Below are 15,262 nucleotides of genomic sequence, written 5' to 3'. Positions count from 1 at the left end.
TTGTTTAAGTGGAGTGAAAACAGGACATGTTGCCCACCGCAAATTAGTGCTTTCATATTTCATCAACACTAATCAAATGAGAACGTTATTGAGTAACGTTCGTTTAGGTTCATATTACTGTTAACGTTTATCTGTGAGCTCTTCATCAGTATTGTAGGCTATACCACCATCCTGCCTCACTAAATTGTTGCGGTTATTTTAATTTGTATGCAGTGCTGCAGCTTGTGGGAAACAAAAGCGTGAGTCATAAATATCAAAGGGTGTAATTTATCACGGAGAGCGCGTTGCGGACGCAAAACAACGATGCGCCACGGTGCCAAGTTGCAATCCGTGCCAACTGCTATTTTACGGAGGACTTTACACCTAGTAAGACGTAGGTGTAAATTTTAAGTTCTAACTTATGCCTACGTTGTAACTATTTCACTTGGTGCAACCCAAATATTTTTAGTAGTGCGTAAACTCGGACTTAGTGAGACTTTACGTTCAAACTAGCTTACGTTTCAACTTACGCACAGCTGGTGCAACCCACTGCAGGCCACCGGGCATCAGCCCGACGTGTTAGCTTGGACGCTCACAGTCACAACACTGCCTCACAAACTTGGCTGCATCCAACTCGAGACAACTTTTCAGACCCTGGAGACAATCTTTCTCAGAAGAGACTAACGCGACAAATCTGGAGACTTTTTCTGACATGGGATTAACATTACCAGCAAGCAGCAGTTGGTTAATTTTGGTTCATTAAAAAAAAAAAAAAAAAAAATAATAATAATAATAATAATAATAATAAAAAAAAAAATTCGAACATTCAAATTACATTTCGAAAACGAACCCCCTCCCCCACATTCGAAGTTGCATTCGAATTTCGAATGAAAAGTGACAGCCCTAGGGGAGACTCTCCGTCCGTCCGTCCATCCGTCCTACTGTAATGCTGCCTCTGCACTGCTAGGGGGCAGCTGGACACAACACACACACACGAAATACAAAATACACGAAAACTTGAAAATCAATCACACTCAATCACAGAATCAGATATCTTGGTTTGGGGGTCTTTTTTTGCCAATAACTCCGCCCCAGAGATCATCAGATCTTCAAGAGCAAAATATCCATCTGCTCGTCTTAATGTGCATATCAATATTATATATGAATTTAACTTTTTTTTTCTGAGACCATAATACAGAATGGGATTCGGATTAATGACTACCCAGTTGATTAGGGCCAAAAATTAAACCTTTCCCTGGGGAAATAATGGAGCTTTTGTACACCAACCGGTAGGCTCCCTTTCTCTTGCTTGGTTGGTAACTACAGATGAGTTGCTGCCTCTAGGGAGTTTTCGTATTGTCTCCCACTAAAAGATGGACGATGGATCAGTCTCTGTCTGTCTGTCCGTCTGTTTGTTAGTCACACTGTAATGTTGACTTTCTGCCGCTAGGGGGCAGCATTGAATGGGACTGACCCAAGGGTGGAACTACATCACCGGTGGGGGCCAACATGTTTACTATTTGCTTGTTTATTGACCTTTTAAATGCATGGTCTAAAACTTAAACAAAAAGATGTGCCAGTGTAATAGCTCATTAACAGATTAAAAACTACAGAAAGAGAATGAGGTCAAAATAAGATGGGTTCAATTTCCTAATAAAGAGAATCAGTACCTGGCATTGCCTGATGCAAATGACCCCGGAGTTCTTGTATCCTGTCTTCTTTGACTTTTTTGGGTTGATGCACTGAAATTCAGCCTGAGACCAAAAATTATGCCAGATATAAAAGTTGAGAGGTATCACGCACGCACGCACGCACATGCACACACACACACACACACACACACACACACACACACACACACACACACACACACACACACACACAGAGAGACACAGACACAGACACACACACACACTCATAGACACACACACACACACACACACAGAAACAGAGACAGACAGACAGACACACACACACACACACACACACACACACACACACACACACACACACACACACACTCACAGACACACACACACACTCACCGGGGCTATGTGTGTTCCCGTCTGCATCTCTGAGATTGTGGTCTTAAAGCTCCCAATAAGGTCATGGGAGCCATCGACACGATGGTCATAACAGTCAACCTGCGGACGGACAGAGACACTTATATAGCAGGTAACAAAATAAAAAGACCCCCCCCAAAATAAGAGTCCCATAAATAAGAAACAATCAATTAAATATCAATATAGAATGAGTAAATTGGTTAGAGTATTAGAGTAACACAGGTTTTTGATGGGGGGGGACCTCCACAGGACCTCTTTCCTGATTTTCAACTTTATCTCTATGCGTAACGTATGCATACCATTACACATATACATAATTAAATACTCTCTGAATCTTATAGGAAGGCTCTATTCATCCCTCAAATCCTACACCTGATGATACAAGCATAAACCATCTGAGATAAATAAATAAATAAATAAATAAATAAATAAATGCATGCATGAATGAATGAATGAATGAATGAATAAATAAATAAATAACGGTAAGCTAGCTGTGATCACGGAGGAGTTGGGACGAGATTTACTATTCGATTTTTAATATAAGGTAAATATTGGCCCAATAATATCTTGGTAAATTAACATATCTCATGCTAAAGTCCAAACAGTCATGCTTGACATCCATCGACAACCAATCAAAGTGCGGAAACTGAAACAATAAGTATATATATATGAATAAGTGCAATCAGAGCAGCTGAAAGGACAAATAAGTAGGTCAAAGAAAGATGCGCACCTTCCCGTGATGACGTCATGAATCGGGCATACACACACACATCACGAGCGGTAACTCACTTTTCCAGCCGGGTTTGGGAGTATTGTAAGTTGAAAAGAAAATCGCAAAAATATCAGGTGAATAATGAATTCAGGTCATTAGTATGTTAGAGTGACATGGTTAAAACAATAACAACAACAAGAAAACAGAAGAGGCAGTAAACAATAATCTTAATTCACACTTCATGCATCAGTAGGCGTTGAAGGGAATAGGCTATGTTACTGAGATGCAATTTACAGGGCATGTTAATTGGGATCAATAAAGCATAGTGAAAAGATGTGTGTGTTGTACCTTTATAGGTCTCTCCACGTCTCCTCCGCAGAGAGAGCGCAGGGGGGTCTTGAAGGGTCTCCATACGGGGTTCAGGTTGTTCTTCACCACCTACATGACACAGGTAGGGATGAGCCAAACGTCCACAATAATTATACGAAAGCGGAGGGGGTGAGCTGCCAGTAGGTGCCTGTACCTCTGTCCTGTGGGCCAGCTGCCATCCCGTTTCTGTCTGCTTATAGAATTCCAGGAAGGGGTCGGACCACCACAGATACTGAAATGTGATGTCCAATTAGTACAGAACAAGTTATTTAATGTAAATCAAACTACAATGCAAATAATAAAGAACCCTGGAACATTGAGGTCTCACTGTCTTACCTTCTTGTCCAGTTTCCGGGCCGACACCTCAACGTGTGCCACCAGTGTGTCTGTTATCTCTTCAGCGCAGATCTGTAAAAGAAGAAAGTAACAATCTTAAAGCCACTCCAGACACTAAGAGGAAGACTTTTAGGTTCAAGGTGTATGCAGTTAACGGATGTCAAATTACATGACTTCATGAGTCATTAAGTCATTCAAACTTTAAACTAAGTGTCACAGGGTGATATATATGATTGACGTGATTGTTAGGGACCCCCGTTGTTTACTTATAATATTGTAATTTACGTCTTTGCATCAGAGGATCAAACAGGAAGTGGGAGTGGCTTATGAGAGTACTTGACGTGGCGTTTCAGGTGCGCGAGGGTCTCCCCCAGTGCTGATGCGAGCCAGCCACGTATCGCTCCTGCTCTCCAATTCTCTAGTGATCCCTCCGTTTCCACGTGTATGGGTGTGACTGTGTGTGTGAGATATTATTTTATAACTAGCGTCCCCAATCTACTGAACGGGAGCTGCCTGAATCTGGCCTCCACACTACCGACTGAGCTGTCCACACAAGCCGGGCTGTCTAGGTGTCATCGCCCCATGCTGATAGCAGGTGAGCTGCTCCCATTCACTTTGTGACTTCTTGTTTGATATTTCTGTGCAAAGATGTTCTGTGTTGTTGTGGCAGGTTTGGACTGACTAGACACAAGCTTGACCCTATTTTGAGAGCCAGACTCTGTCGGAACCTAGTACAGTATATAGCTGGACAGTGTGTGATGTGTTTATAATACTGTATTATACTTTGTAGTAGGGTTTAATATTTTTTCCCGAAAATTAGCCATACCGGGAAACGGGAAATGAAGCCCTCTTTCCCGGGAATCCCGGGAAATTGTTTTTTGTTTTTTGTTTTTTTATACATCAAGGAGAAATATACCTATTAGTTCCCAACCTGACGAATGTATTATTTGATGCCATTAATATTTATTAATTAAGGCAAAACATCGCAATTTAAATAACTTTTTAGGCTGTTTTTAGGCTGTATGTAGGCTGTACCTGTATTAGGCTATATAGTGCCGTTAGGGTTTATATAATTCACCAATCGCCTGGATTGGCGTATGAATAAATCCTGTAGTAGCCTAGGCTAAACATTTTCTTAGAAAGTTGTGGAAACTGCCGTGGAAGGAATGGAGCCGTAAACGCGTCGATCAGCCCGTTTTCACGCTCTTTTACGCACAAGATCAATGCTGTCTGATACCTGGCACCGTGTGCTTTTACATGGGCTGCTGCACTGCGCTCTGGCGGCTGCACCTCTCAGACATCTCCATACCGCATACCGGAGCACGGCTGTATCAGACTATCTCCACCCCTCTGTGCACGGACATCGCCTACAACCTACCAGACCATCATGCCCATTGCCCAACCTGGGGCACACGAACCGAGAGGACACACGGCTGGGCTGATTGTCGTTTTCACCGCTGGTGAAGTTTGCACGGTGCTCAATCGCCGTCTCGTAGGCTACTGCATTAACGGTCATGGCACAATCCCCTCAAGCAAGTCAGAAGTGTAGAGAAAAGAAAAGAAACATCGTGGGCTTTGTGTTTATTAGGCTATGTGCAATATGCTTTCAGAGTGTGTTCCACCGGCACACAGCGCACAAAGGCGCATGGCCAAAACACGCCGAAATAAAATCAGAAATTAATTCCACTCTGCAAAGGATATCAAATTTCAAATTACTGGCTATAGCATTGTTGTCAGAGAAGCTAGTATTAAAATCTTCCTGCAATACCTCGTTATTTGGCGCTATATAAATAGAAAATTGATTGATTGTTGGTTGATTGATTCACTTTGATGTCTCCGAAATGCATATAGGCCTACATTGTGATCATTTAAAGGGATAGTTCGGTTTGTTTGAAGTGGGGTCCTATCAGCTAGTCAGATACACTAACTTAATTAGGTACAGTGTTCTTGAAGCGGGGCGCAGCGTCGAACAAGATCCGGCACCCAGAGCAGCAGCCTCACCAGCTTTTTCTCTCTAGTCCTGGGGGTCAACAACTAAAACGTAATTTAGTCACCTAAAACAACGCCCACCTAAACAAATCGATATCTGTGTACATGCACGCTCTATTTTGACAATTTTCAGCGCTTTACTTTTCCGCAAAACAGCAGTTTCATTCGGCACTGCTTTTTCTCCCAACCGTACAACTACCGTATTCCTCCGCTAAAAGCCTGCACAGAGCCGCGGTGCTGGATTACTCCGCAGATCAGCTGTTTGTTGTTATTTCTCCCATCTTGTTAGTGAAGACAACAAATAGAATACACGAACGAAAATAAGAGTGCTTTTGATAGCAAGGATGATATGCCATTCACCTTGGTGACAAGAGGATACAATTATGAACCAGAGAGAATACAGAAGAGGAACTTTTGCAGAGTGAACAGGCAGAAAGAGATGCGCCTGCTGCCTAAATGCCTGAGTGCCCTGGCTGCAGACCTTTTTCACCATTCCCAGGATAAATTGTGGAAAACGTCCCAGACCAGAGAGGCCAGGTGACTTGTTGTCTCTAAAGTAAGTCAGTGTTTTATCTCTCTTCTAAGCCTTCCTGTTTTGTAAATCGCGGCTCTGTGCTCTGTGCAGGCTTTTAGCGGAGGAATACGGTAGTTGTACGGTTGGGAGAAAAAGCAGTGCCGAATGAAACTGCTGTTTTGCGGAAAAGTAAAGCGCTGAAAATTGTCAAAATAGAGCGTGCATGTACACGGATGTCGATTTGTTTAGGTGGGCGTTGTTTTAGGTGTTTTAGGTGGCTAAATTACGTTTTAGTTGTTGACCCCCTGTACTTACAGAGAAAAGGCTGGTTTGGCTGCTGCGCTGAGTGCGCGGTCTCGTTCCACAATGCGCACTCACTCCTGAACACTGTACCTAATTAAGTTAGTGTATCGAACTAGCTGATAGGACCCCACTTCAAACAAACCGAACTATCCCTTTAATGACTTTACAATGCCTAGTAGTTAGTTAGTTAGCAGTTAGTTATTAGTAGCCTAATATATTACGGTACATGTTCTTTTAAAACATACTGTAGGCTACATAATTTTCCCGTTTTCTCCGGGGAAACGGGTTGGATGGCATTTCCCGGGAATCCCGTTTCCCGGGATTAAACCCTACTTTGTACTATACTTCTCTAACCATTTATGTTGCTCTGCACTGCCTAAGACAGCATTATTCTCCAATATTTCTCAAAAGTGACACAATCTACGCTTTAACTCTGAAGGCAAAACCGCCCCACTTCCTGTCTCATCCTAGCTAACTCTAGCTAGCTTGACGCTGCTACAGCAAGTAGCAGTATTTCGATCCCACATGTTTTGCTGTCACATTTGCGGTGTAACGTTTGTTGGTGAAGTGTGTCCTGTATGTGTGTGTGAAGACTCCTGTCAGCTAGTAGTCTCTTAAAACAGATGCTTGGCTGTCGCAATTTTCAAATGCTTCCACCTAAATGTGTGTACTTCGAGCTGGGAAAACTTGGTCAAAAGTGAAAGGGAAACTCAGGGAAAATAATGAGCGATGATAGGAGGATGTCCCGGATGTCCTGCCTAAAGGCAGGTGATTGGAGAAATATGAGCGGATGTCCTGCCTTTGGGACATCCGCTCATATTTCTCTGCATCAGTTCGAACTTCGTTTGACCAGGCTCTGTGTGCGTGAAGTACCCACTGTACAGTATATGACTGTCTCTTCTACAGAATGTAGAAGAGACAGTCTGGCTTGAGAGACTAGTCACCTAGCGATCTGTAGCTAATGGCTAGCAGCTAGCGCTAGCAGCTAGCGCTAGCAGCGATGCTAGCCAGAACTCTTGTCTGCTGCTGTTGAAATAGCTTTGTCTCTGATGTACGAAACAATCGTCTGACACATTTAAAATCCCATTTTTTTTACATGACTCTTGTCATGGCTTGTTAGCCAGCCAGCCAGCTAGCTGCAGGCTACAACTGCAGCACTGTCTGAGGCTGGCTAGCAAACAGAGTCCTGTCTGGTGAGGTCGGGAGAGCGTGTATGTGCCAACTCACATTGTGTATGGGTGTGCCACATGCCACGACCAACCAATGGTGGAATTTCATCTCTCACTCAGTCAGTCAGTGACATTCAGGTCTCTAGAGCTGGCCGCTGTGCCGACCAGCTAAAAATTCAGTTATCTCTCACTGGCACTTAGGGCCGCTAACGTCCAAATTTGCCTAATGATTTAAAACCCATTTTTACAGACGGCTTTCCTTTCATTTTTTGACTTTGTTAATATTTTCATTGTGTTTTGTTTATTATTTTATTATTTGCATAAGCATTTGTAACTCTTTCGAAAAATGTATAAAAATTATTTAAAAAAAAAATCCATTTGCGTCTGTAGGTTAAATACGCCATTCAGTATTCCACTCACTGTGATGGTCCCATGTCCTGCAGGCCTCTTGTCCTTCAGCAACAGAGATCGAGTCATCTGCTTACTGGACACAATCTGCACACAAAACTCATGAGTAAATATGAGTGGTAATTGCAGGTAGTAGGTATGTGAAAACGCACGAGTATATATGAGTAAATATCAGAATCAGAATCAGCTTTATTTGCCAAGTATGTAGACATACAATGAATTTGACTCTCAATTGCTCTCAATGCACTCGCACAGGGGGGGGAAAGGTATGCATAAAAGCTAAACAAACAAGGACAGTGAAGTGCATTTAAACAAATTAACTGCTATCATCATCATCAGTAAGTAAGTGGGTTCTGTTTGTTTCTCTGCAATTTTCGTCCCACGTCTCACATTGTGAGATTTGTGATGATTTTGGTCAGTAATGATGTCACAATGCCTATGACATGCGGAGTTGAGAAATTGTGCATGCCACTGAGTGATGTCACTCGAGCACTCCATGATGTGATAAGTAATGGTCACTCGAGCAATTGTGATGTCATCAGTGAGTGATAAGTGATAAGATGCCTAGAATGAGGGGGGCTTAACAAAACGTAAAGAAAAACATGTTCACTTGGGAGAGCCTCAGAATCCAGAATCTTGGATCTAACGTAATGTGTGACTCGTAGGTATCTAAGCCAGTGTGTGTTGGGCAACTCAAATTTCCTTCTCAGAAGATCAAAGGATGCAAAATTACCATCTATGTACAGGTCCCTAATGGGCTCTTTATTTTAGACCCAATTGAAACAATTCTCACATGCACTGGCGATTATAGCAGCAGTGAGCCAAATGAGCAAGGAAGTGTGTGAGCAACATTCAATAATTATCAAATGGACTATTATAACTACATGACAATTGTTCAATCACAGCTATTTATGGTGTGAAAAAGTCAAGTTCACCTGGCCCAAGGTACATTCAAGCTCCCCCAGAAAATCATCATCACCCAGGTCGTAGGTGTCGTTGTCAATGTCGTACACGCAGAACTTCAGCCTCTGCACCATCTCGAAATAATAATCGAGGACAAACTTCTTGGCAAACTTTGGGTTCAGGCAGTTCAGGATCATCTCTGAGCGGCCAAACTGAGTCACAAAGAGGAAACATAGAGGATAATATAACATTACATTACATTACATTACATTATGTCATTTAGCAGATGCTTTTGTCCAAAGCGACTTACAATATCACAATTTGTCAACAGTACAGAAAACCACTATGCAACACAATCAATGACAGCTAAGATATTTTGATAGACTAGCACCATGTAGGAAGTAGTTTGAGAAGGAATAAGTAACATGTAGCATTAGTTTTGTTTTTGTTTTTGTTTTATTAAAAGATGTTAGTTCAAGAAGGGCCCAGGTGTAGCCTGAAAAGGTGATTTTTTTAGTCTCCGCCGAAAGATTGGCAGTGATTCGGCCGTTCTGACTGAAGGGGGGAGCTCATTCCACCATTGAGGGGCCAGGGACGAGAAGAGTCGCGATCGGGACGGGCGACTTTGGAGCCCACGTAGCGATGGAGGAGTGAGGTGATCTGGACGGGTGGAGGAGCGGAGGGAGCGATGAGAAGTTTGGAACTTGACCATAGATTGCAGATACGAAGGGGCTGACATGTGGACTGCCCTGTAGGCCAGTACCAGTGTCTTGAATTTGATGCGAGCCGAGATGGGAAGCCAGTGAAGGTCACGGAAGAGGGGAGTGACATGAGAGAATTTTGGTTGGTTGAACACCAAACGTCATATAAGATGACTCAGGATAAATGACTAGAAATATACACATGTGAAATACATATAACATGGAACATCATTCACTACTGTGCTTAAAGTCCCTGGAAACCAAAATCCACAAAAACGTTCTAACTATGTTATTTAGGGTCTTATGTTAGTAATTGTGTCCCTCAGAAATTATTATACATTACTTTCAACCCAAAGCCTTAAAATCGACACTTTTCTACAAGATTGTACAAAGTACTTCCTCATTGAAGAGAGCAGTGCGCGAGGTGCTAAAACGCAGGAGCTTATGACGTCATAAGCTCTATATAACCTTTGTACACGCGCGCAATCCGCACCCACCCTCCTTTTGTCCGTTCTTTGCCCCCAGTGACAGCGCTCCCTCGCTGTCCGTCTCCCTCCCACTCTGTGTGCCGTCGTGCCAAGCGCTATGCTTCTCTCTCTCTCTCTCTCTCTCTCTCAGGACTAGTGAGAGAGAGAGCACAGAGAGAGACACACAGGCTGGTGACGCGAGGTTACTCTCTCTCACACACACACACACACACACACACAGACACAGTGGCGCTGTGCAGTCGCAGCAAGTCTCTCTCTCTCCCTCTCCGAGCAACGAACACACACACACACACACACACACACACACACACACGTGTGTGTGTGTGTGTGTGTGTTCGACACATGCACTCGATCTCTTTCTGCGTTTCCCTCCCCCCCTCTGTCTCGCGCTCTCTCTCTCTCAGAAAACCTGCTGCAGACGGGACACGCCCACACAGTCCGCGGGAGAAAATACACTCTAAAAAATAATTGATTCTCATGAGTTTTGCCACGACTGTCAAACCTAAATTTATATACTTTGCGACGTTCATCATCGTTCAAATTTGGCTGGTGGCTTATTAACATAGGGTCCTGTGATGTGATGAACTCAAAATGCTAAATAATAAAGAAATATTTCTGGTTTCCAGGGACTTTAATTCAACAGAGAAATGAAGCCAACCAGCTTCTGGTTTACCTTGCAGTCAGTACAAATGTACCCAATTGCCCTATATGGGTTACAGTCATTATGGTTGTGCTTACTGAACCTGAGCAAGAAAAAGTGTCTTTTTAGCTGGCCTCCTGGCCGCGACTAGCGGCGCCAGCTCTACATTCCCAAATGTCCCTGACTGACTGATGCAAATGCAACCATTGGTCGGCCAAAACGTGTGTGCCAGAGCGCTGTTGTTGAGGCCGTTGCTGCATTAAAAACAGCCTGCTTCACAGGCACGACACACTCACGCACGCACGCGCGCGCGCACACACACACACACACACACACACACACACACACACACACACACACACACACACACACACACACACACACACACACACACACACACACACACACACACACACGCTCTCCTCCTCCCGGGAGAAAAGAAAAACAAGACTAGTCAAGTATAAAAGCTAGTATACTGTATGGCTGACCCGCAGTGTTTCCAACTCTTTTCCAAGGAAAGTAGTCAACACTGCTGCAGATTGAATAATAAAAATGCAGTAAAGTCCTATAAAAAGACCTGTTTTCTTTGGAGAATTTTGGCAGAGGAAATCGATGTAGCTGGCCGTGAGTTTGAGGGTCTGCAATTTGCTGTAATGTTAACACATTCACTGCCAGCCTTTTTTTTTTTACTGTAGGTAGCTTTTGCCAGAGGGTTTTTTTGAGGATTCTGGCTCATTTTACAAGAGCCAAGGATAATTTTCTGCTTGGAGTTTGTCAACACAAAGTTCACAAAAGTACTAATAGAATGTGTGCTTTCTCTGTCTAAAAGAGTTAGTTTGTAGAGTTAGTAGTTATGTAGATATTAGCCGTTGAGTACAGCATGGTTTCAGCGTCTGAGACAAAAAGCTGAGATAATCGCAGTTTTGTGAAATTCAATATCAAACAGTCACTTTAACCATTTATTTTTGGCATCAGTGAGACATCAGACATAAACAATATAGTTCTGAACAGTAATTTCCTCCATAGCAGCACCCGCACCCCCTCTCCTTACAACTCCTCCCTCCGTGGGCGTGTCTCCGTGTTTGTCAGTCACAAGCCAGTCTCTCCTGCCTGTCTGAGCAGTGAGCAGCAGCCTCTCTCTCTGGCGGCCCCTCGTCGGCGAGCGTGGATGTGGCTTAATCCGTTCTTGGATTTTCGGTTGAGAGCTTTGACGAAGCCTTGTGTGACTCTAGGCTTATGCTGCGCGCTTCAAAGTGTGCTTTCCACCCAGTCCACCTTTGGAAGCCCCCACCGCCGTGCGCCCGTGTGAAAGGTTTTCGCCTACAGTATGAGAATGAGGCTCGTTCGCTTCTGGGTCCTCGGTTGAGCTCAGCTGGAATGCGTGCGTTTCTGGCCAAACAACACTCAATAGTCTGAGCACCGTCGCCACTCAGTGGGTCGGCGGAATGGATTGCACACGCCCGGCGGCTCTAACAGTATAATAGAAGATGCAAAAGGGCCAGATCAACGATCCACCGTCAAAAAAAAAAAAACGATTTTTTTGACGTATCCATACGTCGCTGGCAGTTAACGGTTGGATTCTGCTTGACGTATCAGTACGTCGTTGGCAGTTAACGTGTTAACTTATCGCACGTTATGTATTTTTAGCACCTCATTTGGCTCGTTATCAGACTCTGATGTCATGAAGATTACATATATTATTGATGTTAGATGAATGCCCTTTGTTTTCTTTATCTTTATCTTCATCTTTATTGTTTATTTGAGCAGGGACAGTACACAATAAACATATTGCACCAGAGATAGCTAAAAGCTAATTTGCATCTGTAGTCCCTGGGCACACAGAGTCCTGTGCACACACAGTACATATCAAATACAGAAATAAAAGAAAATCCTAGTGCCTAAACAATCAAGATACTGTACATCATGGTACAAAAAAATGATGAGACTTACTATTAGCAAGGTAATACACATACAACATACAATACACAACAGTGAAATAGAACACAGAGGTAGATAGCAATCCCCTAAAATCACATAGTAGCAAATGAGGAGATGGTGATTTTGGTGATGGTGATTTCATTCCGGTAAATCCTGTTTATGCGGTATTTACATCCTTCCATGTGCAAAGTGGGCCCGTGTCGTCACAGTTTTCACAGAATTGCATATTGCCACTTCACACGGCGACAGTAAGGGTGGCATTATCAAAGATTTCCACTCTGCAACCTGGTTGCACTTCTTTGCATTTTCAGGCCCCAATAATGCCGCTGTCACATAAACAGAAGGCCACAAAAGACAACAAAAGTCTGACGTTTTATGCAGGAAGCGTCGTCATGTAAACTGGGCCTCAGTCAATCAGTCACAAACTCACTCAGGGACACCCGGAAAATGTAGAGCTGCCTCGCTATCGCGGGTCAGCTAAAAACAAGACTAGGTTGAAACCTACGGACGGTGTGTGTGTTTTTTACCTTTATTTAACCAGGTGAAATCAATTGAGAACCAGTTCTCACCGACTGCGTTTACAAGGACTTGAGTATCCCGGTTATGAGGCTTATCCCGGTTTTGATCATATTCGGGATATGGCGTTTACATGGAAGAGAGAGAAAGCAGCTTATTCATATCCCTGTATACATGATCAGTACTAGTATCCCGGTTACTGATCACTGCATGCTACTTGCGCAGGCGCCTGTGATCTTTACAATACAAACCGGCGTCATTATTATTATTATTATATTTTCGCTTGTATTGGCTGCGTGTGACGTCATTCACCTTTTTTGGGCCAAGACTGTGTGGGATTCCCTTGGATTCCGTCTTCACGGTGGTCTGTCCCCGTTTGCGTCACCGTTTGCGTTTGTCTGTCCCCGTTTCATTTGAGTCACAACACCTTCGTCCTGTAGTCTGTATACTACAGACTTGAATAGGGCAGCATATATATGCTTTCTCCTATCTAAGCTGCCAAGTATTTAATTCTTTCATCACCGAAAGACAAAACTCCGCAAAACTCCATTTCCTCATCGCTCCAGAAGTGAGACTTGGCTGAAGCAGCGCCTGCGCAGGTAGTCTGCTGCGGTCAGAAAGCAGGATAAGGTGTATACATGCAGCAGTATCCCGGGTTCTTTCGGAGTACTCCAGCTAGCATAACCGGCTTTCTCAAAACCGGGATAAGGGCTTATCCAGCTTTCTGAAACCGGGATATGCTGTTTAAATGAGCAAACACAAAAACGGGATACTCCAAAACCCCGACAGTAACCGGGATACTCAAGTCCATGCAGTCAATGACCTGGCCAAGAGGCTTCAGCAAGAGTATATAAAAGAAACACAGTCAACACAAAACAACTCTACAGTACACAAGAAGCTGCAGAAGAAAAAGTGCAGGAGCTTACTGTTATTTTATTTTATACTATTGTACTTCTATTATACTTCTCTAACTATTTAAAGACCCCCCTCCAGTGTATTTCGTCATTTTGAAGACATTTCATGTTTCTGACTGAGTCATGTCCTGACAATGTTAATTAGTCACACTGTTTGACTGAGTCATGCCCTGACAATGTTAATTAGACACTGTTTGACTGAGTCATGCCCTGACAATGTTAATTAGACACACTGTTTGACTGAGTCATGCCCTGACAATGTTAATTAGTCACACTGTTTGACTGAGTCATGTCCTGACAATGTTAATTAGACACACTGTTTGACTGAGTCATGTCCTGACAATGTTAATTAGACACACTGTTTGACTGAGTCATGCTCTGACAATGTTAATTAGACACACTGTTTGACTGAGTCATGCTCTGACAATGTTAATTAGACACACTGTTTGACTGAGTCATGTCCTGACAATGTTAATTAGTCACACTGTTTGACTGAGTCATGCCCTGACAATGTTAATTAGACACACTGTTTGACTGAGTCATGTCCTGACAATGTTAATTAGTCACACTGTTTGACTGAGTCATGTCCTGACAATGTTAATTAGACACACTGTTTGACTGAGTCATGCCCTGACAATGTTAATTAGACACACTGTTTGACTGAGTCATGCTCTGACAATGTTAATTAGACACACTGTTTGACTGAGTCATGCTCTGACAATGTTAATTAGACACACTGTTTGACTGAGTCATGTCCTGACAATGTTAATTAGACACACTGTTTGACTGAGTCATGTCCTGACAATGTTAATTAGACACACTGTTTGACTGAGTCATGTCCTGACAATGTTAATTAGACACACTGTTTGACTGAGTCATGCCCTGACAATGTTAATTAGACACACTGTTTGACTGAGTCATGTCCTGACAATGTTAATTAGACACACTGTTTGACTGAGTCATGTCCTGACAATGTTAATTAGACACACTGTTTGACTGAGTCATGCTCTGACAATGTTAATTAGACACACTGTTTGACTGAGTCATGCTCTGACAATGTTAATTAGACACACTGTTTGACTGAGTCATGCTCTGACAATGTTAATTAGACACACTGTTTGACTGAGTCATGCTCTGACAATGTTAATTAGACACACTGTTTGACTGAGTCATGTCCTGACAATGTTAATTAGTCACACTGTTTGACTGAGTCATGTCCTGACAATGTTAATTAGTCACACTGTTTGACTGAGTCATGCCCTGACAATGTTAATTAGACACACTGTTTGACTGAGTCATGCCCTGACAATGTTAATTAGA

At 43.0% G+C, this 15,262-nt stretch overlaps 1 protein-coding gene across 3 annotated transcripts in view; it reads right to left on the bottom strand.

The window, feature by feature from the left end:
• LOC310797343 (copine-3-like) overlaps positions 1-15,262 on the bottom strand; it is a 51,982-nt gene that overhangs the window by 17,561 nt on the left and 19,159 nt on the right. For all 3 annotated transcript variants that reach the window (XM_083659712.1, XM_083659713.1, XM_083659714.1), the window contains 7 exons: positions 8,778-8,957; positions 7,855-7,929; positions 3,460-3,531; positions 3,278-3,355; positions 3,103-3,192; positions 2,025-2,123; positions 1,650-1,733 (listed from right to left, as the gene is read on the bottom strand). In XM_083659712.1, coding sequence (XP_083515838.1) covers positions 1,650-1,733; positions 2,025-2,123; positions 3,103-3,192; positions 3,278-3,355; positions 3,460-3,531; positions 7,855-7,929; positions 8,778-8,957 — 678 coding nt within the window. The remainder of the gene's footprint in view (positions 1-1,649; positions 1,734-2,024; positions 2,124-3,102; positions 3,193-3,277; positions 3,356-3,459; positions 3,532-7,854; positions 7,930-8,777; positions 8,958-15,262) is intronic.

The sequence above is a fragment of the Poromitra crassiceps genome (assembly GCF_964638095.1).
Source record: "Poromitra crassiceps genome assembly, chromosome: 2".
Classification (NCBI taxonomy): Eukaryota; Metazoa; Chordata; class Actinopteri; order Beryciformes; family Melamphaidae; genus Poromitra; species Poromitra crassiceps.
The sequence above is the reverse complement of the archived record's forward strand: the minus strand, read 5'-3'. Positions and strand labels throughout refer to the sequence as shown.